General features: G+C 40.5%; 2 protein-coding genes across 2 annotated transcripts in view; one reads left to right on the top strand and one right to left on the bottom strand.

Annotated features, from left to right (window-relative positions):
• LOC117344678 (TRAF3-interacting protein 1-like) overlaps nt 1-467 on the top strand; it is a 45,806-nt gene extending 45,339 nt beyond the window's left edge. The window contains exon 3 of the mRNA XM_033907506.1: nt 325-467. Within this exon, the coding sequence (XP_033763397.1) occupies nt 325-467 (143 nt within the window). The remainder of the gene's footprint in view (nt 1-324) is intronic.
• A 12,499-nt stretch (nt 468-12,966) lies between these two features.
• On the bottom strand, nt 12,967-19,080 carry LOC117344677 (protein PFC0760c-like). Its single transcript, XM_033907505.1, has 2 exons — nt 19,057-19,080; nt 12,967-16,470 (listed from the first exon to the last, which is right to left on the bottom strand). Exons 1-2 carry the CDS (start codon nt 19,078-19,080, stop codon nt 12,967-12,969), a joined length of 3,528 nt encoding a protein of 1,175 aa, XP_033763396.1.
• Nucleotides 19,081-21,212: the final 2,132 nt, after the last annotated feature.

Below are 21,212 nucleotides of genomic sequence, written 5' to 3'. Positions count from 1 at the left end.
TTTCGTCCTTATGTATCCTTGGACAATTCCTTGTTTTTTTGTCATTGGAGTTAAAACAGTGCAACAGAAATGGAGCCATGAAGATCAAGGAATGGTAAAGCACAGGCTCATCCCTGTTAATTAGTACGCCTGTATACTAATGTGTGTACACATGTCCTGTATATCCGTTTACGACGATAAATCCATTGTTATCGCAGGGAGTACTTCCTGTACCTATCAGAGGCACAATAGTCTAGTGATAGGATTCAGGGTCGCTAGTTCGAGTCTCGGCACGGGCTCTGTGTTGTATCATTGAACAAGATACTTTATTCCGTTGTGTTCCAGTCGACTCAGCTGTGAATGAGTGCGTGGATCAGCAGTACAAGAAATGTCATGTGTGTAAACTGTTAGCACCGAAATGGCAGCTCCGGCTGCATGCTACTCATGAAGTTGAGAAAGACAATGGCTTGTTGCTAAAGGCCCAATAACCACTGGTTATAATTTGTGAACCACTTTGAGACGGCTATATTGCTGTGATAAAGCTCCAAATTATTAATAATAAGTTAACATAATAACATATATGACGATCGTGTCGACGCGATGAGGACAAAGCCCTTCACTGAGCACATGACCATGTGTTCCAGGCCAACCGTCCCCAACACAAACGGAAAACATCGCATTTGTCATCTCAAACAATCAGATAGTAAAATGGGGAGACTATTTCCCCACAAATGTACAAGGGATGAATTTTATTTGGCTTACATATTTAAAAAAAAAAAAAAACAACAACAACAACAACAACAACACACACACACAACTGTAAAGTATCAAAACAGGTCGGCCTACATTGAATGATATTTATTGGATCTATGTAAGACTGATCTTTTTCTCTACTTTTCTCATCTTTCCTCTATTTCTCTAAATCATTAGGAAACAGGAGGAGCCTACATCATTAACCAGAGAAACGTCAAACAAGTCCTTTTCTGAGCGATAACAAAATTCACTTAATATCCAAGCCTATCAGCCATTTTGTTTCCCAATGAGACCCAAACCTAAATGGGCATATCTAAGGACCAATAGATATCACTCTATATATCAAATTTAAGAAATGTCTTCCAGGTACTTCTCAAGAAATAGCGATAACAAACTCCAATTGCAAAAAATCAAAGATGGCTGCTGGTCGGCCATTTTGTGTACCCAATCACACTCCAGATCAAATGGACACAACAAGGAACCTACATCGCAAGTTTCAGAAAGATACTTCCGGTACTCCTAATGAAATAGCAAGGACTGTTTACGGACGACGAAACACATGGACGAAGAGCGATTTGAATAGACCCCACTATCTGGGCTAAAAATACGAAAAATAAACCAAATTTTGTTAAAGTTTAAAGACCATATATATACCAGTAACTTAAAGTCTTTTTATCGTTATAGCGGTGTATTTCCTTTATGAAATCAGCAACATTTGTTATAGGCACTTGTTCAGTTTTCCCATGGCTGTACATTAAATTATATTGAACGAACCTAATAATGTTTACCAGGCGAATGAAATAAGATTGACATCCGACGCTACATCTGTAGACTAGACGTCAAACACCAAAAAGAAAATTATAACTATATATAGGAAAACTGCTAATAAAGTAAATAAATGTTGATTTATTCTAATTAACTCAATACAAATTGTATTTTGGGATGGCGATGGTCCTAAATGTTCTGTGATGATACAATATAGCACTTCCAAAACGAATTCAGCACACAGACGAACATGTGAAAGCGTACATCTGGTACCGACGGCTTTCCGCTCTAACTGTCATTGTGAATATAATATCGTAAGCAGGCATGATAGACTTAGAAGTAATATTTTATAGGAAATCGTCCGTGCCGAATGGGATTTATGTGAAGAATGATGGGTTGAGCCCCGTGGGGTTCCATTCTGCGGCAAATATGTCCGGGACATCTAACATTCCAAAATGGCGGCTCCCGCGGTGTTAGCGTGCACGTGACCATGCGCAATCTGCATTTTTTGTGTTACTGAAAAAATCATTAGATTAGATGTTAAAACCAGACATGATAACCATAGAAACTGAACAAAAGTACATTATATAACGAACACGAGATTTTTGGCGGTTTGTCATTAAGGTCGGAAACAGGAGACGTATTTCAACGAAATGAAAAGTTACATAGAAAATCACAGGCGAGGCCCAATTACATCTTATTTTCAAAGAACAAGCTTTGATCCTGTGAGTTTAACATTTGGAGTTTTAAAGAACTGTAATAATTTCAAGATTTCTTCATAAAAAAAGGTTGGATATATCGATGACAGTTACAAATTCTCACATATACAAACCATTTGAATGGCGACATATTCATTTAATTCTATCTACTTTGGTAGCGGGAATTTGGAAGGTTCAATTAAAAAAGAAAGTATATAAATTATCACCTTCCATTGAAAGATATATAAAGGGCGTGTTTGTAAACTCCGCTGAGCGTAAACTTCATTTCTTTGTTAAAAAATACGACGATAATTGACAGGAGCATGAGTGACATGGCAAAGAATGTAGCTCGTGCTAATTGATGTACATGCGTTAAAATGATATAAATATTTCGGAACCGAGGGAATAATTCTTTAAAATTTTAAACATATTTTGAAAAAAAATCAATATAAAATCTGAGGTGAAAACATTATTTTGGGAATATCTCCAAGTTTTGGGTTGACTAAGGACTCATATCATTAACTGAGGCTATTTGTCATGCCAAGTTGGTGTACAATAACACTATTGTGACGTCATAAATACATGACGACAGACTTATATATCGCCACCTGTGTATAAATATATTAAACGAGTTTCCATTTCAAATGAGATTTACATGTGTAATGAAACGGGTCTTTGAAGGTTTTGTCGAACAAAAATTATAACTTCGAGACGGGTTTCATAAAATCTCATTTAATGAGACAAATTTCAGATAAATCTAATCAAATATTTCAGAAAACTTCCATTTGGATAGATCTTATAGTCAAAATGTGGAGGATTTAAACAACGGAGATACTATGGAGTCAGTCATTTTGTAGCGCCAATCATGACGTCACGTCATTATCCATATCATGACGTCACAATCCTATCCTTAATAGCACGGCCAATGGAAAACGTTCCAGGGTATAATTACACCAGTGGAATATGCAAAAATATCAAACGTTCAAATCCAGTGGCAGTTATGTGATTACCAATTAAAATGCATAGGTAAGCATGTTTCTCGAGTAATTTAATTAAAAGAATCTAAACTTGTGTTCGTGTGAAAATACGTTACTCACGACCAATGTGTGATACGCGTATGCATTTCACGTATATCCTCTGAAACATATAAATCGTTTTAGTCATTAATTGCCTTTAAATTGGTTTGATGACGATCAAAGCGCAGTGAGAATGAAGTTGTTTTATTGTAAACACATCTTGATAAGCAATTTGTAAATCAAATATGAATACGTAAAAATATATTAATGAAAGAAGCACCGTGGTATGTTTTATGTATTTGTGTGTTTGCCTACCTGACAGTGACACCCCTGTCTTCTCACTGAAGGAAAACCTAGACGTACGAAATGAAATGACAGCTATTTTATGGCGACAAGCTTTACTTTGTCATTCGAATTGTACACTTGTCAATTCTGATACGGGTATGTTTTCATACAAAGGGAGCTAGCTTTAATTACGATGTATCATTCCATTGTAGAATTGTCACGCGCAAATATGACCCCGCCGGCGAAGGTCGATCAAATGTCAAAAACATGGCGGTACATCCGGGCTCTGTGTTGTAGAAAATGGCATTAACCACATCAGAAAAGGTTAGTTAACTGTCAAAATACTTTTCAAGTCAGATATTCGATTACTGTCGATTTCTGTGGAAACTTAGGGCATGTCAATTACATGGACCACGTTGACAGACGCGCCGGACGGAAACATGCAGCGGCTGTCAATTTCAGGTGCGAACCCACTTCACCTCTGCCCCCCTCTCATCACGTCCAGTATGTAACGAGATTCTCGACGATAATAGGTTTTGAATTCGATGTAAGGACGGTTTGGAGAAGCCAATAAGAAGTTTTCGATAAAGCGTGTGAAATTAGTATTGAGGCGTTTAAAATAGTGTTTGAAATGGAAAACGTCGATGAGAATATGTGGTGATGAAAACGAAATAATGAAAAAAAATCACATGAAAACAACTTGGCTGTGATATATAACTATTATGAATATTGAGTGATATTTTGTAGAAATAAAATAATTAGCTATAATAATAGTAAATTTATTCCTAAAAAAATCGGTGATAACCACATCTTTTATACGTATAAATATACCATAAACCTCGTCTCCTTATGAATAACAGATAAACACCGTCCCATACTGTATGGTAACCCTCGGTTACTATAATGGATGTTTATTGAAACTAACGGAATTTACAAGTCGCGGAAATGTATTCGACTTAACTAATGAAACATCCATGACGAAAGCCCTAATCTGGCTTCCAATGATACAAGAACATACCTATAGATGACACAGGCTTTTTCGTGTACGTAAATAAATCAATAAAGGTTTCTGTATGTAAACATACAAAATCAAATAAGAAATATCTAATGCACCCTGGCTGTTGGGTGTCTACTTAATATCCGTCCTTATAACCCCGGCTGTTTGGTGTCTCCTTAATATCCGTCCTTATAACCCCGGCTGTTTGGTGTCTCCTTAATATCCGTCCTTATAACCCCGGCTGGAGGTGTCTCCTTAATATCCGTCCTTATAACCCCGGCTGGTGGTGTCTCCTTAATATCCGTCCTTATAACCCCGGCTGGAGGTGTCTACTTAATATCCGTCCTTATAACCCCGGCTGTTTGGTGTCTCCTTAATATCCGTCCTTATAACCCCGGCTGTTTGGTGTCTCCTTAATATCCGTCCTTATAACCCCGGCTGGAGGTGTCTCCTTAATATCCGTCCTTATAACCCCGGCTGGTGGTGTCTCCTTAATATCCGTCCTTATAACCCTGGCTGGTGGTGTCTCCTTAATATCCGTCCTTATAACCCCGGCTGGAGGTGTCTCCTTAATATCCGTCCTTATAACCCCGGCTGTTTGGTGTCTCCTTAATATCCGTCCTTATAACCCCGGCTGTTTGGTGTCTCCTTAATATCCGTCCTTATAACCCCGGCTGGAGGTGTCTCCTTAATATCCGTCCTTATAACCCCGGCTGGTGGTGTCTCCTTAATATCCGTCCTTATAACCCCGGCTGGAGGTGTCTCCTTAATATCCGTCCTTATAACCCCGGCTGTTTGGTGTCTCCTTAATATCCGTCCTTATAACCCCGGCTGGTGGTGTCTCCTTAATATCCGTCCTTATAACCCCGGCTGGTGGTGTCTCCTTAATATCCGTCCTTATAACCCTGGCTGGAGGTGTCTCCTGAATATCCGTCCTTATAACCCCGGCTGGAGGTGTCACCTTAATATCCGTCCTTATAACCCCGGCTGTTTGGTGTCTCCTTAATATCCGTCCTTATAACCCCGGCTGGAGGTGTCTCCTTAATATCCGTCCTTATAACCCTGGCTGGAGGTGTCTCCTTAATATCCGTCCTCATAACCCCGGCTGGAGGTGTCTCCTTAATATCCGTCCTTATAACCCTGGCTGTTGGGTGTCTCATTGACACCCGTTCTCCTTGACATCTGTCCTTATAATCCCCGGCTGTTGGTGTCTCCTTGTCACCAGTTCTCATAACCCTGGTTGTAACTAGGACGTTAAAAACAATAAAAATAACAACCCCATCACCCCCCCCCCCCCCCCCCCCCCCCCCCAAAAAAAAAAAAACCAACAGCAAAAACAATCGGCTATTGTACGAAAATATAAAATATTCAGATTAACAATGCGAGGACATGAAAATCAAGTTAATTATAAAAACGTTTAAATTCCTGCATCAAAACACATAATATCAAGCATCAGTTAAATAGATCACATTTCATGCAAACTTCACATAGAATAAACATCTTAACAAAAATATGGTCGATGTAAACAACACAAAGAATTAACTAAAACACAGTCCTCTTTTTAACGCGTTGGGAAACATCCTAACCATAAAGTAGTCGATGTAAACAACATATAGATTTCACTAAAACAGTCCTCATCAAATGTTTTGTCAAGTAGGTCAATGAATATAATATATAAAACATAATTGACGTCACGCGCATTAATACGCGGGATTATTAGGTGTTACTCCCGACCCCCGCTGATCATTAGTAACCACTCTGTATTACGTCTGCATGTCAGTTTAGAATTATTTAAAAAAAAAAAAGTAAGCTGACTTCAGAGTATTCGAGATAATAGTGCCGTTTTCGGGTATTGTTTAGGTAATTAAGGGTCGATTTCGATGTTGGGAGACACTAACAGCCGAACAAGACAAAAGCTGTCAGAATTATGATGACAAAAGAAACCGAAAAATCACGCAATATGTTCAAATAAGGGTCTGTTTTAAATGTCTGGCATCTCCGAATCTATGTAATACAAGAGGCACTAATTGTGGTTGTTTTTTGACCGAAAATGTTTTAGAAATCTTTAAGGAATTCAATTACGAGACTTTGGTCTGAGGTACCGGATCTCGAAACCTATAATTAAATCAAGAAGCGAACAATTACGGAAAGCCGACCCAAGTTCGCCACTCATTTGAATAATTTCAACTATCTAATGATTTTTGCTCTTTTCGTTTTTCTCACGGTGTTAAATTTTTAAAACAATTAAAGTGTGAGTTTCTAGGGGAAGATTCCGATTGGGTTTCGGGAACCAGTCGATATAGGTGTCACTGGGCTACGTGTGTATCGGGTTAAAAGACTATCTATGTGTGGTAACACATTGCCAGCTCATTTGCATATGATTACAAATCCGCGCTAATTAGGTCGGTGGATTTTGAATGTCCTTAAAATCGGTAAATACACAATACCTGTCCCACGAGGATCACAAGCTCGCGTGTGTGGTTTCCTAGCGGCTGATTACTTTATACCTGGATCTCAAACTGCTTTTTAGATTTTTTACTCCACACTACAAAGTATTTTCGAACTATGCATCTTTAAATATTGTTTTCTATTGTTTTAAAAAGTAAACAATGTAAGTATGTCGATACAATATATTGTATTCACGTACACGTTTTCTGATCCAGAATCCATAGCGTTAATATACAAGACAAAATACAAACTATCAAAAACGCTATAAGAACCTTAATTCCCTCACCTCTGTATACCTGTGGTCTAATTGAGGATACGTCTCATATTTTTTAAATATGTAATAATTTTTCCTATCTACGACATAAGTATATTCTCACCTTACCATATAACGTAACTGTATGTTTTTACTGCCTGGAGATGCGTCTCTTTCCATTGACGATAGCATGAGGATATTTCTTCTTGTTTTGTACCTTTATTGTCTAAATACGGATTTTATCTAAAATATATATCTACAGCCAGATGGAAGCAGCAAATCCCAAATTCACGTTTCTATCCCTTTTAATTAACTTTAAAATATCTAATCACTTGGTCAAATTCCAACTGAGGTTTTCGCATTAGACTCTATTGTCATTATGATACGATGTTTTGTTTTATCATGTCTATGCTGTTATTTAACGTCAATATTTAAGCATTGAACGGCTTTCAGTTGGCATTCAAAGTCAATATGAATGCCAACTGGACAGAGGCAAATTCCATGAAGCGCGCATTCAAATGCCAACTGAAAGCCGTTCAATGCTTATATTTACCATCTGCGATTTTTTATTTGTCGTGCGATTTTTTTTTTTGAAATTTTCAAATTCAAATTTCAGTTGGCAGTTCATAAGCTGGTGAACTCGCAACTGAATTGGTAGGGTTATATAGTGGCAGTGCCATACAATGGTAAATATACAGTAATGTATATATGTGTGTGTCAGATTTATATAAGTGTCTCTGCACTTAAATGACCTTAGCTGTTAATAGGACGTTAAACAAAATAAACCAAACCAAACCAAACTCTGCGCTTGTTTCTTATTCCTTTTTGTATCATTTATATGTCGTATATATATCGTTAAATGGAAATTGTCAAAGAAAATAGAGTATAAACTATCAAAGCTAAATAATATTCTATCATAATGACAAAATAAACTACGGCGTCAACATACAAAGACAAAATACACACTATCAACAACGCTTTATAATATTCTGTTATATAATGACAAAATATACTACGGCGTCAAAATACAAGGAATAAATACACACTATCAACAACGCTTTATAATGTTCTGTTATATAATGACAAAATATACTACGGCGTCAACATACAAAGACAAAATACACACTATCAACAACGCTATAATTTAAATATTCTATTGTAATAGAAATATATAGTACAGTGTAATATACAACACAATATATATAACCTCAATATACCTTTTCAAAGGTCTCCATACAGGTTCAAATTTTTATTCGTATTTTACCTCGTTTTGAATTAGAGAATAACGGTTTCGAGTAATGCGGGTTTCTTGTTTTTATAAAGTTATATACTACAAACAACAAAAATGCAGAAACAAAATCTACTACGGCGTCAACAGAGAAGAACAAACATCACAACACAACAATAAATGTAATTCAGGAATACATGTACCACACAATTACGGGGACAAAATCATTATTATATTGCAGCGTCAATAACTAACGACAAGCCATACCACACGATCATCAAACAGGGACAAAATCAACTCAGCGTAAAAAAAACAATAAATCAAAAAACTATCGAAAGGACAAAATAAATCGAAGCCTAACACAGCATTCAGGGGCAATGCTATACCAAGGCGTCAACGTACAGTGGCATAAAGCGTCAACATACAGGGTCAATGATAAACTAAAGCGTCAACATACAGGGCCAATGCTATACCAAGGCGTCAACGTACAGGGGTACTGATGATCTAAAGTGTCAACAAATAGGGCCAATGATAAACCAAAGCGTCAACATACAGGGGCACTGATGATCTAAAGTGTCAACAAACAGGGCCAATGATAAACCAAAGCGTCAACATACAGTGGCAATAATAAACCAAAGCGTCAACATACAGGGGCGATGATGAACTAAAGCGTCAACATACAGGAGCAATGATAAACCAAAGCGTCAACATACAATGACAATGACAAACTAAAGCGTCAACATACAGTGGCAATGACAAACTAAAGCGTCAACATACAGGACAGGGGCGATGATGAACTAAAGCGTCAACATACAATGACAATGACAAACTAAAGCGTCAACATACAGGGGCGATGGTGAACTAAAGCGTCAACATACAGTGGCAATGACAAACTAAAGCGTCAACATACAGGACAGGGGCGATGATGAACTAAAGCGTCAACATACAGGGGCATTGATAAACCAAAGCGTCAACATACAATGGCAATGACAAACCCAAGTGTCAACAAACAGGGCCAATGATAAACCAAAGCGTCAACATACAGGGGCAAAGGTAAACTAAAAGTTCAACATGCAGTGGCAATAATAAACCAAAGCGTCAACATACAGGGGCGATGATGAACTAAAGTGTCAACATACAGGGCCAATGACAAACCAAAGCGTCAACATACAGTGGCAATGATAAACTAAAGCGTCAACATACAGTGGCAATGATAAACCGAAGCGTCAACATACAGTGGCGATGATAAACCAAAGTGTCAACATACAGGGGCGATGATAAACCAAAGTGTCAACATACAGGGGCAATGATAAACCAAAGCGTCAACATACAGTGGCAATGACAAACTAAAGCGTCAACATACAGGGGCGATGATAAACCAAAGCGTCAACATACAGTGGCGATGATAAACCAAAGTGTCAACATACAGTGGCAATAATAAACCAAAGCGTCAACATACAGTGGCGATGATGAACTAAAGCGTCAAAATACAGGGGCGATGATAAACCAAAGCGTCAACAAACAGTGGCAATGATAAACTAAAGCGTCAACATACAGTGGCAATGATAAACCAAAGCGTCAACATACAGGGGCAATGATAAACAAAAGCGTCAACATACAGTGGCAATGTTAAACCAAAGCGTCAACGTACAGGGGCGATGATGAACTAAAGCGTCAACATACAGGGGCGATGATGAACTAAAGCGTCAACATACAGGGGCAATGCTTAAGTAAAGCGTCAACATACAGTGGCAATGATAAACCAAAGCGTCAACATACAGTGGCAATGCTAAACCAAAGCGTCAACATACAATGGCAATGCTAAACTAAAGCGTCAACATACAGGGGCGATGATGAACCAAAGCGTCAACATACAGTGGCAATGATAAACCAAAGCTTCAACATACAGTGGCAATGATAAACCAAAGCGTCAACATACAGGGGCAATGATAAACCAAAGCGTCAACGTACAGGGGCGATGATGAACTAAAGGGTCAACATACAGGGGCGATGATGAACTAAAGCGTCAACATACAGGGGCAATGCTAAACTAAAGCGTCAACTTACAGGGGCGATGATGAACTAAAGCGTCAACATCAAGGGGCAATGCTAAATTAAAGCGTCAACATACAGGGGCGATGATGAACTAAAGCGTCAACATACAGGGGCAATGCTTAAGTAAAGCGTCAACATACAGTGGCAATGATAAACCAAAGCGTCAACATACAGTGGCAATGCTAAACCAAAGCGTCAACATACAGTGGCAATGCTAAACTAAAGCGTCAACATACAGGGGCGATGATGAACCAAAGCGTCAACATACAGTGGCAATGATAAACCAAAGCTTCAACATACAGTGGCAATGATAAACCAAAGCGTCAACATAGAGGGGCAATGATAAACCAAAGCGTCAACATACAGTGGCAAGGATAAACCAAAGCGTCAACGTACAGGGGCGATGATGAACTAAAGCGTCAACATACAGGGACGATGATGAACTAAAGCGTCAACATACAGGGGCAATGCTTAAGTAAAGCGTCAACATACAGTGGCAATGATAAACCAAAGCGTCAACATACAGTGGCAATGCTAAACCAAAGCGTCAACATACAGTGGCAATGCTAAACTAAAGCGTCAACATACAGGGGCGATGATGAACCAAAGCGTCAACATACAGTGGCAATGATAAACCAAAGCGTCAACATACAGTGGCAATGATAAACCAAAGCGTCAACATACAGTGGCAATGATAAACCAAAGCGTCAACATACAGTGGCAAGGATAAACCAAAGCGTCAACGTACAGGGGCGATGATGAACTAAAGCGTCAACATACAGGGACGATGATGAACTAAAGCGTCAACATACAGGGGCAATGCTAAACTAAAGCGTCAACATACAGGGGCGATGATGAACTAAAGCGTCAACATAAAGGGGCAATGCTAAACTAAAGCGTCAACATACAGGGACGATGATGAACCAAAGCGTCAACATACAGTGGCAATGCTAAACTAAAGCGTCAACATACAGGGGCGATGATGAACCAAAGCGTCAACATACAGTGGCAATGATAAACCAAAGCTTCAACATACAGTGGCAATGATAAACCAAAGCGTCAACATAGAGGGGCAATGATAAACCAAAGCGTCAACATACAGTGGCAAGGATAAACCAAAGCGTCAACGTACAGGGGCGATGATGAACTAAAGCGTCAACATACAGGGACGATGATGAACTAAAGCGTCAACATACAGGGGCAATGCTAAACTAAAGCGTCAACATACAGGGGCGATGATGAACTAAAGCGTCAACATAAAGGGGCAATGCTAAACTAAAGCGTCAACATACAGGGACGATGATGAACTAAAGCGGCAACATACAGGGACAATGCTTAAGTAAAGCGTCAAAATACAGGGGCAATGATAAACCAAAGCGTCAACATACAGGGGCAATGATAAACTAAAGCGTCAACATACAGTGGCAATGATAAACCAAAGCGTCAACATACAGGGGCAATGCTAAAGTAAAGCGTCAACATACAGAGGCAATGAAAAACTAAAGCGTCAACATGTTGCAATGCTAAACCAAAGCGTCAACATACAGGGGCAATGATAAACCAAAGCGTCAACATACAGTGGCAATGATAAACCAAAGCGTCAACATACATAAAAAGGATCAGAAAAAAGTATGTATTAAGGAAAACAATAAAAAATAAATCCACTTCCAAATACACAAAAAAGGACAGAGGAGAGTTTGTATTAAGGATAACACTCTTGTTATCCTGTAACGCGACTGTAGTATGATCTCAGGTCGTATTTTGAAACGTCTTGTGGGGCCAGCGAGCATCAAATATCCAACCTCGAAAACCGAGTAGAGTTTCCGTCATAACTCTATGTCTGGTGTTGTTTCAGAAACCTAATGGCCGGTCATGATAATTTCACTGTCAGAACGCTTAACCAAAATTCAGAATAAATAACGAGGTTTTTACACAAGGACAGTTGTTTTTGACATGGAATGCACGTGCACCCAGTTTGCGCGCGAGATAAACCTACATCAATCACTCCCGTGAATACTGGTATCTTGCGATGCAGAAACGACTATCAGACTTCGGTTGTTCTGGGTCAACAGCAGATTGTGTTGTCAGAAACAAAATGTATTTATCAACTTCGAAAACAAGTTACTATCGTTTTTTATTTCCATGCTAATACCAATTATGTTTGTCAAAAGATAAAGGATATATGACTAAAATCTTTGCAAAACCTTGTTGCGTTAGTTTTTGGTAAAATAATAATAAAAAGATCATATAAATGCGAAAAGTTTGGGCGTACGTTTAAGTCGAGATCAGTGTTAGAATAGTAAATATTGCCGACTTTTGCCGAATTCTGTTCCTCGTGTGTCTGAGCGTAACAGCTAGTTTGGGCAGATAACAGGCATGGCTAATTAGTAAGGTGTCAAAAGATGGCAGAAAAATAAACCGAAATATTCAGAAAAATACAGTTAACTTCTACAGTTCTCGTCTTATCTGATGAAAACATGACATGAGGATCATGCGAAATATGTAACGGATAAGGTGATTGGCGGTGTAGATTTCACGTGCGGAGACGCACGTTCCTTTCTGATGATTACCGTTATAATGAGAGGGGAAATCCGTGGTAGAAATGGACGATCGGTGATATAGCTGTTCGGATTAGCGGTACGAGATACAACTACTTCCACTGACAACCACGTGTTGTCCGACAGATAAGCCTCTTGGTCTGTTTTGTACGACAGATTGTCCTCTTGTTCCGTGTTGTCCGACAGATTGTCCTCCTGTTCCGTGTTGTCCGACAGGTTGTCCTCCTGTTCCGTGTTGTCCGACAGACTGTCCTCCTGTTCCGTGTTGTCCGACAGATTGTCCTCCTGTTCCATGTTGTCCGAGAGATCGACCTCCTGTTCCGTGTTGTCCGACAGATTGTCCTCCTGTTCCGTGTTGTCCGACAGATTGTCCTCTTGTTCCGTGTTGTCCGACAGACTGTCCTCCTGTTCCGTGTTGTCCGACAGACTGTCCTCCTGTTCCGTGTTGTCCGACAGATCGTCCTCCTGTTCCGTGTTGTCCGACAGATTGTCCTCCTGTTCCGTGTTGTCCGACAGATCGTCCTCCTGTTCCGTGTTGTCCGACAGATTGTCCTCCTGTTCCGTGTTGTTCGACAGATTGTCCTCCTGTTCCGTGTTGTCCGACAGAAGATTGTCCTCCTGTTCCGTGTTGTCCGACAGATTGTCTTCCTGTTCTGTTTTGTCCGACAGATTGTCCTCTTGTTCCGTGTTGTCCGACAGATTGTCCTCCTGTTCCGTGTTGTCCGACAGATTGTCCTCCTGTTCCATGTTGTCCGACAGATTGTCCTCCTGTTCCGTGTTGTCTGACAGATTGTCCTCCTGTTCCGTGTTGTCCGACAGATTGTCCTCCTGTTCCGTGTTGTCCGACAGATCGTCCCCCTGTTCCGTGTTGTCCGACAGATTGTCCTCTTGTTCCGTGTTTTCCGACAGATCGTCCCCCTGTTCTGTTTTGTCCAACAGATTGTCCTCCTGTTCCGTGTTGTCCGACAGACTGTCCTCCTGTTCCGTGTTGTCCGACAGATCGTCCCCCTGTTCCGTGTTGTCCGACAGATTGTCCTCTTCTTCCGTGTTGTCTGACAGATCGTCCCCCTGTTCTGTTTTGTCCGACAGATTGTCCTCCTGTTCCGTGTTGTCCGACAGATTGTCCTCCTGTTCCGTGTTGTCCGACAGATTGTCCTCCTGTTCTGTTTTGTCCGACAGATTGTCCTCCTGTTCCGTGTTGTCTGACAGATTGTCCTCTTGTTCCGTGTTGTCCGACAGACTGTCCTCCTGTTCCGTGTTGTCCGACAGATCGTCCCCCTGTTCCGTGTTGTCCGACAGATTGTCCTCTTGTTCCGTGTTGTCCGACAGATCGTCCCCCTGTTCTGTTTTGTCCGACAGATTGTCCTCCTGTTCCGTGTTGTCCGACAGATTGTCCTCCTGTTCCGTGTTGTCCGACAGATTGTCCCCCTGTTCTGTTTTGTCCGACAGAATGTCCTCCTGTTCCGTGTTGTCCGACAGATTGTCCTCCTGTTCCGTGTTGTCCGACAGATTGTCCTCCTGTTCTGTTTTGTCCGACAGATTGTCCTCCTGTTCTGTTTTGTCCGACAGATCGTTCTCCTGTTCCGTGTTGTCTGACAGATTGTCCTCTTGTTCCGTGTTGTCCGACAGACTGTCCTCCTGTTCCGTGTTGTCCGACAGATTGTCCTCCTGTTCCGTGTTGTCTGACAGATTGTCCTCCTGTTCTGTTTTGTCCGACAGATTGTTCTCCTGTTCCGTGTTGTCCGACAGATCGTCCTCCTGTTCCGTGTTGTCCGACAGATTGTCCTCCTGTTCCGTGTTGTCCGACAGATTGTCCTCCTGTTCCGTGTTGTCCGACAGATCGTCCTCCTGTTCCGTGTTGTCCGACAGATTGTCCTCCTGTTCCGTGTTGTCTGACAGACTGTCCTCCTGTTCCGTGTTGTCCGACAGATCGTCCCCCTGTTCCGTGTTGTCCGACAGATTGTCCTCTTCTTCCGTGTTGTCTGACAGATCGTCCCCCTGTTCTGTTTTGTCCGACAGATTGTCCTCCTGTTCCGTGTTGTCCGACAGATTGTCCTCCTGTTCCGTGTTGTCCGACAGATTGTCCTCCTGTTCTGTTTTGTCCGACAGATTGTCCTCCTGTTCCGTGTTGTCTGACAGATTGTCCTCTTGTTCCGTGTTGTCCGACAGACTGTCCTCCTGTTCCGTGTTGTCCGACAGATTGTCCTCCTGTTCCGTGTTGTCTGACAGATTGTCCTCCTGTTCTGTTTTGTCCGACAGATTGTTCTCCTGTTCCGTGTTGTCCGACAGATCGTCCTCCTGTTCCGTGTTGTCCGACAGATTGTCCTCCTGTTCCGTGTTGTCCGACAGATTGTCCTCCTGTTCCGTGTTGTCCGACAGATCGTCCTCCTGTTCCGTGTTGTCCGACAGATTGTCCTCCTGTTCCGTGTTGTCCGACAGACTGTCCTCCTGTTCCGTGTTGTCCGACAGATCGTCCCCCTGTTCCGTGTTGTCCGACAGATTGTCCTCTTCTTCCGTGTTGTCTGACAGATCGTCCCCCTGTTCTGTTTTGTCCGACAGATTGTCCTCCTGTTCCGTGTTGTCCGACAGATTGTCCTCCTGTTCTGTTTTGTCCGACAGATTGTCCTCCTGTTTCGTGTTGTTCGACAGATTGTCCTCCTGTTCTGTTTTGTCTGACAGATCGTTCTCCTGTTCCGTGTTGTCCGACAGATTGTCCTCCTGTTCCGTGTTGTCCGACAGATTGTCCTCCTGTTCCGTGTTGTACGACAGATTGTCCTTCTGTTCCGTGTTGTACGACAGATTGTCCTCTTGTTCCGTGTTGTCCGACAGATTGTCCTCCTGTTCCGTGTTGTCCGACAGACTGTCCTCCTGTTCCGTGTTGTCCGACAGACTGTCCTCCTGTTCCGTGTTGTCCGACAGCTTGTCCTCCTGTTCTGTTTTGTCCGACAGATTGTCCTCCTGTTCCGTGTTGTCCGACAGGTTGTCCTCCTGTTCCGTGTTGTCCGACAGATTGTCCTCCTGTTCCGTGTTGTCCGACAGGTTGTCCTCCTGTTCCGTATTGTCCGACAGATTGTCTTCCTGTTCCGTGTTGTCCGACAGACTGTCCTCCTGTTCCGTGTTGTCCGACAGATCGTCCTCCTGTTCCGTGTTGTCCGACAGACTGTCCTCCTGTTCCGTGTTGTCCGACAGATTGTCCTCCTGTTCCGTGTTGTCTGACAGATCGTCCCCCTGTTCTGTTTTGTCCGACAGATTGTCCTCCTGTTCCGTGTTGTCCGACAGATTGTCCTCTTGTTCCGTGTTGTCTGACAGACTGTCCTCCTGTTCCGTGTTGTCCGACAGATTGTCTTCTTGTTCCGTGTTGTCCGACAGACTGTCCTCCTGTTCCGTGTTGTCCGACAGATTGTCCTCCTTTTCTGTTTTGTCCGACAGATTGTCCTCTTGTTCAATTGCGTCAATTGTTTTTTTTATTCAGTTGGTAGAAAACAAAGACAAAAGAAAAACAAAAAAAAAAACGTGACAATCATTAATCATGAAATAGCGAAGTTGTTAATATCCGCTAACAAAATATCGTGAAATTATATCAACACAAACAAGACTGTCCATTTTTCCAAGAGTGTGGAAGTCAACACCAGTCATTACAGTAGATGCGTCGATAGTAGTCGAAGACTAATAAATGACGTTCAACAACGGTGAGTAACTGTGAGTACATTGAGAAATCCAGTTAGGTTAATCTGGACAAGTCAAACGGATTACAAAACTTTGTTCTCGACTTGGAAGTAGCGTTTTGATAACAAGGTTTAGCACTAAAATCCTTTGATTAGCTGTAATACTTTGTTTTACCAGTACCTGTTTCGTTATTTAAACCATACATCGTCGCCGCATTAATACATAACTAGATTTTATATCATAAAGCGGCATTTTAGGGGAGAAGGTATGGATTAGTCCCTAATAGAACCTTCCCGACACATGAACCCGCCACCAGTTCTTCTAACTCTTCAACATTCAGTCTTAAAAAATATTTCTCTTTTTAATTTCTTGAATTAAAGTTGTGAGTGCTAGGTCAACTTCCAGTCGACATCAACACTTCAGACACGTATACACGATGTACATATATTAGAGGGTAATTTGTAAGAGTAAGATTATAGACAAAAACGAAGACGATTGTAGTACAGGTCACGCCTGTCAAAATGTCTAACGTTTGCTGCCGGGGTCAGAGGAGGCTTGGACTAGTTAGATCACGTGTACTGCCACTTTGACCTTGTGATCCCTATACTTATAGAGGCCACGGAGTGCGTTCAAGGTTTAAGTAATGAATTACGTAAATTCGCTAGCCAGTGTTAATGTTTCGGTTTTACGGCGGATATGTAACGAAACTTTCTTCTAATCTCTAGTCATGATGAGTCAATTAACCCAAGCCTAATTAATTGAATTAGCTAATTAGTGAACACAGACTCTAACTTACTGATGTGGTTCTACACAACTTTTCATGTGCAGCGGATTAAACTTTTATTTTCGCTCGTAATTGAAACAGTCATGCCCGCGCGACCCCTGGTGTTCGGACCGTGATGTCACTTGTGCGTGTGTAACGGTGTGTTACGATTTCTCCGGATTTCGACTTCCAGTTGATAGAACTATGACGTGCGAGAACTATATTTTTTCTTTTAAATTGCAAATAATCGGACTTAGTCTTGAATCTTTCCTCTCCTGAACCAAATTAAATGATATAATATGGGATATTCGTTTATGCTGGCAGTCGATCTGTTTTTCATCCCCCCCCCCCCCCCCCCCCCCCCCCTTGTATTTGGTTGTTATAACAATAGTTATATTTGAGCCTATATATTATTATATTGCATGTATTGTATCTGTTTAATAATTGTATACATTAATACTAATAGTTTTACCTTTTTGTCATGTGTTATGTACACAACTTACCAAAATATCTCAAACACAATTTTAACTATTCAAGTTAATTTCCTTCAATACTCATAGTTGAATCATTTAGTCACGTGTTTCCTCGCGTGATGAAAATAGACGGGTATTGCATCTGATGTACAGTAAATAACGAACTTAAAGTGACATTATTTAATTAAACTTCAATTAATTAAAAATTCTCCTACATCTTCGAATTAAAGTAAGTGTCTTTGTTACAAAATCGGGATATTAAATGATGTTGAGGTAAAAGTAGAGTCAAATGCGGTCCGGAATTGTGAAAACCTGCCAGACGTTATATTCAGCCTTCATCAAGTACCCCCGGAGGAGTGATCACTGTGTCCGTTTTAGCGTTCAATACGACATTATTCCCGGGAATCACCTCTTATCCATTCTTGTAGAACGTTGTATTTAAATTTGTTCTTTAGAATGTTAAATTAAGTTATCTACCTTAATTGCTCAAAGAAGTGTCTTTTTGTCATCTTCCGTCACGTGTTTTAAGAATTAAATAATGAATTTATATTCTCAATATGCTTAAAATTAGCCTAAACAAATTATACAGCACGACAAGCGTTTAGTTGAGCTAGATTCTCCGAAGCAATTATGTGCTGCTAATTATCGCATAGAACGCGACTTCACCCGGGAATATAGGGCCGCAATATGTCTGTCAATGCATTACAAGACAGCTGAGTTTTACCACTCACTGTTTGGTATTGACACTTCAACACAGATTTATCTTATATCTGGGTTAAATGTTTCCTCCTTGAACATACCGATGTTCTTCGATCATGTTGTGGTCTGTTCCGGATTTAATATTAATAAATACGTATAGTGATGAAATATATCTGGCTGAGGTCTGTTTGAACCGAACTCATTTTCTGCATCACGCACAACGTTATCAAGTACACAATGCTCTTCGGAACACCTCTCTCTCTCTCTCAATATGTCGTTACACCCGCGGAAACTTGAGTCTTTAACCGCCGGACAATTACACATCTTGCGTAACAATCTCAAGCATGGTCACGTGTTGTGTTACGTCCTAGACGGAAAGCAAGCAGGGAGCCCTGTTGTAGGGGAGTGACTGAAACTCACCAGAACTTTTCCGTTTTCGTCCATCTTCTATTCAACCCCTAAAGTTAGTAAGACCGACAATGAGAACTTGTCAAATTGTCATAACGTACCGGAAGTGATATTTTTATTTGAGCATCGCATCTCGTGAGGGACAGGAAGCCATCACGTGTGTCGTCACTTTGTCGAATGATTTTTTACGCATGATTTCAGTAACCGGAAGTCGTATTTCACTTCCGGATTTGTAAAAAGCCAGAAAGAATGGCTGACGTATTTGCCAGCTAAGAAGGTCAAGGACAGAGATAACGAGCTTTTAGATGTCTGGAAAGTTGTAATAAAGCTTTGTTAACATTTGCCTAACATATCGTAATCGGCCTTGACTTAAAATTCGAACTATGATTTGTGAGTGTGGTAATAAACTGTCAGAATTGATTGATAGCGTTAAAGAAAATAAGTGGACTGCTTTCCCAAAATCAGCTAAATTACTTTTTTATGTTATTTTTTGACGAGTAACCCTAAACCGTCTATCACAATTTGTCCTTCGTTTTTACATGCTCTACTATATAATTGCTTCCAAGCACGTGCAACATGCTTATTTCGACATTCACTCCATATTTCTACACATTGAATCAGTTTGCTTGGAAGTTTTTATTCAAACCTCTAAGTGTAGTAATACACTGAAAAAATAGCACTGAATCTCTTAAACTAGTGACGAAAATCAATAAATAATTGAAAACTTCCGAGGCCTCAAACCTTCTGCTACATTGTCTTTTAAACATGTCATAATGATTGATACCTTAGGTGATCAGATTGACAAACAACGAATACGTCTATAGAATCTGTGGGCGACACGGCACCGACAGTTGGTATTTACTCAATTTAAATTATAAAATGTCTATTTAGAAAGGGCCTACCCTAAAACAGAAACGTAAACAAACTTCGTTATTTTATGATTTTCAATAATACGCGCAATTTGTGGAAATATGGTAACGTAGACCGCAAGTAAAGATGACGTCACATGAATTTGCGGTGAAAGTTAATCTGTGAGAACAGTGTCACAGAGACAGTTTGACTGATCTTATGGGTAATTAATGGGGATAACTATGGCAGAGATGACATGGTATTTAATGTCATATGGTAAACGATTTCAATGTGTTAAAATGATGCCCAGTTTTCTGAGGAAAAGACTCAGGTTGAATAAATGAATATAAGACACTTACAGTAATCTGTTTTCACTGACATTATCGGTACTGAAGAACTATTTTTGTCCTACCGATAATAATGACCTACCGATTATAACAGGAGAAAATCACATTTTTTGCGTTATATTAAAGTTTTATATCAAGTTTCACACGTTTTGTATTACACGTTGTATATATGTAATAATATCAATAATTGTGTTGTGAAGATTTATCTTAGATCCATGTGCTATGAAAACAGGACTAGGTTTGTGAGGCTACTGGGACCATACTCTCCTGTTTCTGAGATTCGGCACAGTTTCCCAAACCCACGGTCCATAACATGGAATTCGTCCAAAGTCTGTGTGTCGGAAATAAAACAGACTTCTCACTCTCTCGGGTAAGTATCAAAGATTTTTTGTTACTAAATCAAAAATGTGACGAGCTGTCCTATGGGAAACCATGACTCTGTCAATTTCGGTCTCACATACTGACATATTTATACCAATTAAAGTCAAACAAAATCAAATGCCTGTTAACTAAATGCATTTTGCATGTGTTATTTGTGCAGCAACTGGAACAAAAAATGATGTATTGTAGTCATCAAACACAGATCTGTTTGTTTTCCTTTTCTGTATAAAGGGTTGAGATCGACGGGACCAACTTTCATCCCTGGGTATGTAAATAGGGACAGCTGTTTGGTCATTTCTCATCGCGCAGTCATGGGATTAGATAAATACCAAGGGCAGGGATAAGTAAGATGAAAGACGTGGCTGGACGGCTTTGGTCAGTTGGTCACTGGTCAGTCTGATCTCCGATTAGAAGCGTCCCTCCATTTTCAATGGCCAGTCCGTTTTTTTCTCTGGGATTTATCAAAGAGTCTGGTTCCGGTCACCCTGATATAGCCCCTCCATTTTGAATGGTCAACCCGTTTGTCTCGACAAAATGATCAAGTTTTCGCTGGGTATATTGATTGATCGAGAAACGGACATTTGTATTACA

This window comes from Pecten maximus, chromosome 16 (assembly GCF_902652985.1).
Source record: "Pecten maximus chromosome 16, xPecMax1.1, whole genome shotgun sequence".
NCBI lineage: Eukaryota > Metazoa > Mollusca > Bivalvia > Pectinida > Pectinidae > Pecten > Pecten maximus.
This window is presented reverse-complemented; position numbering and strand designations above follow the sequence as displayed.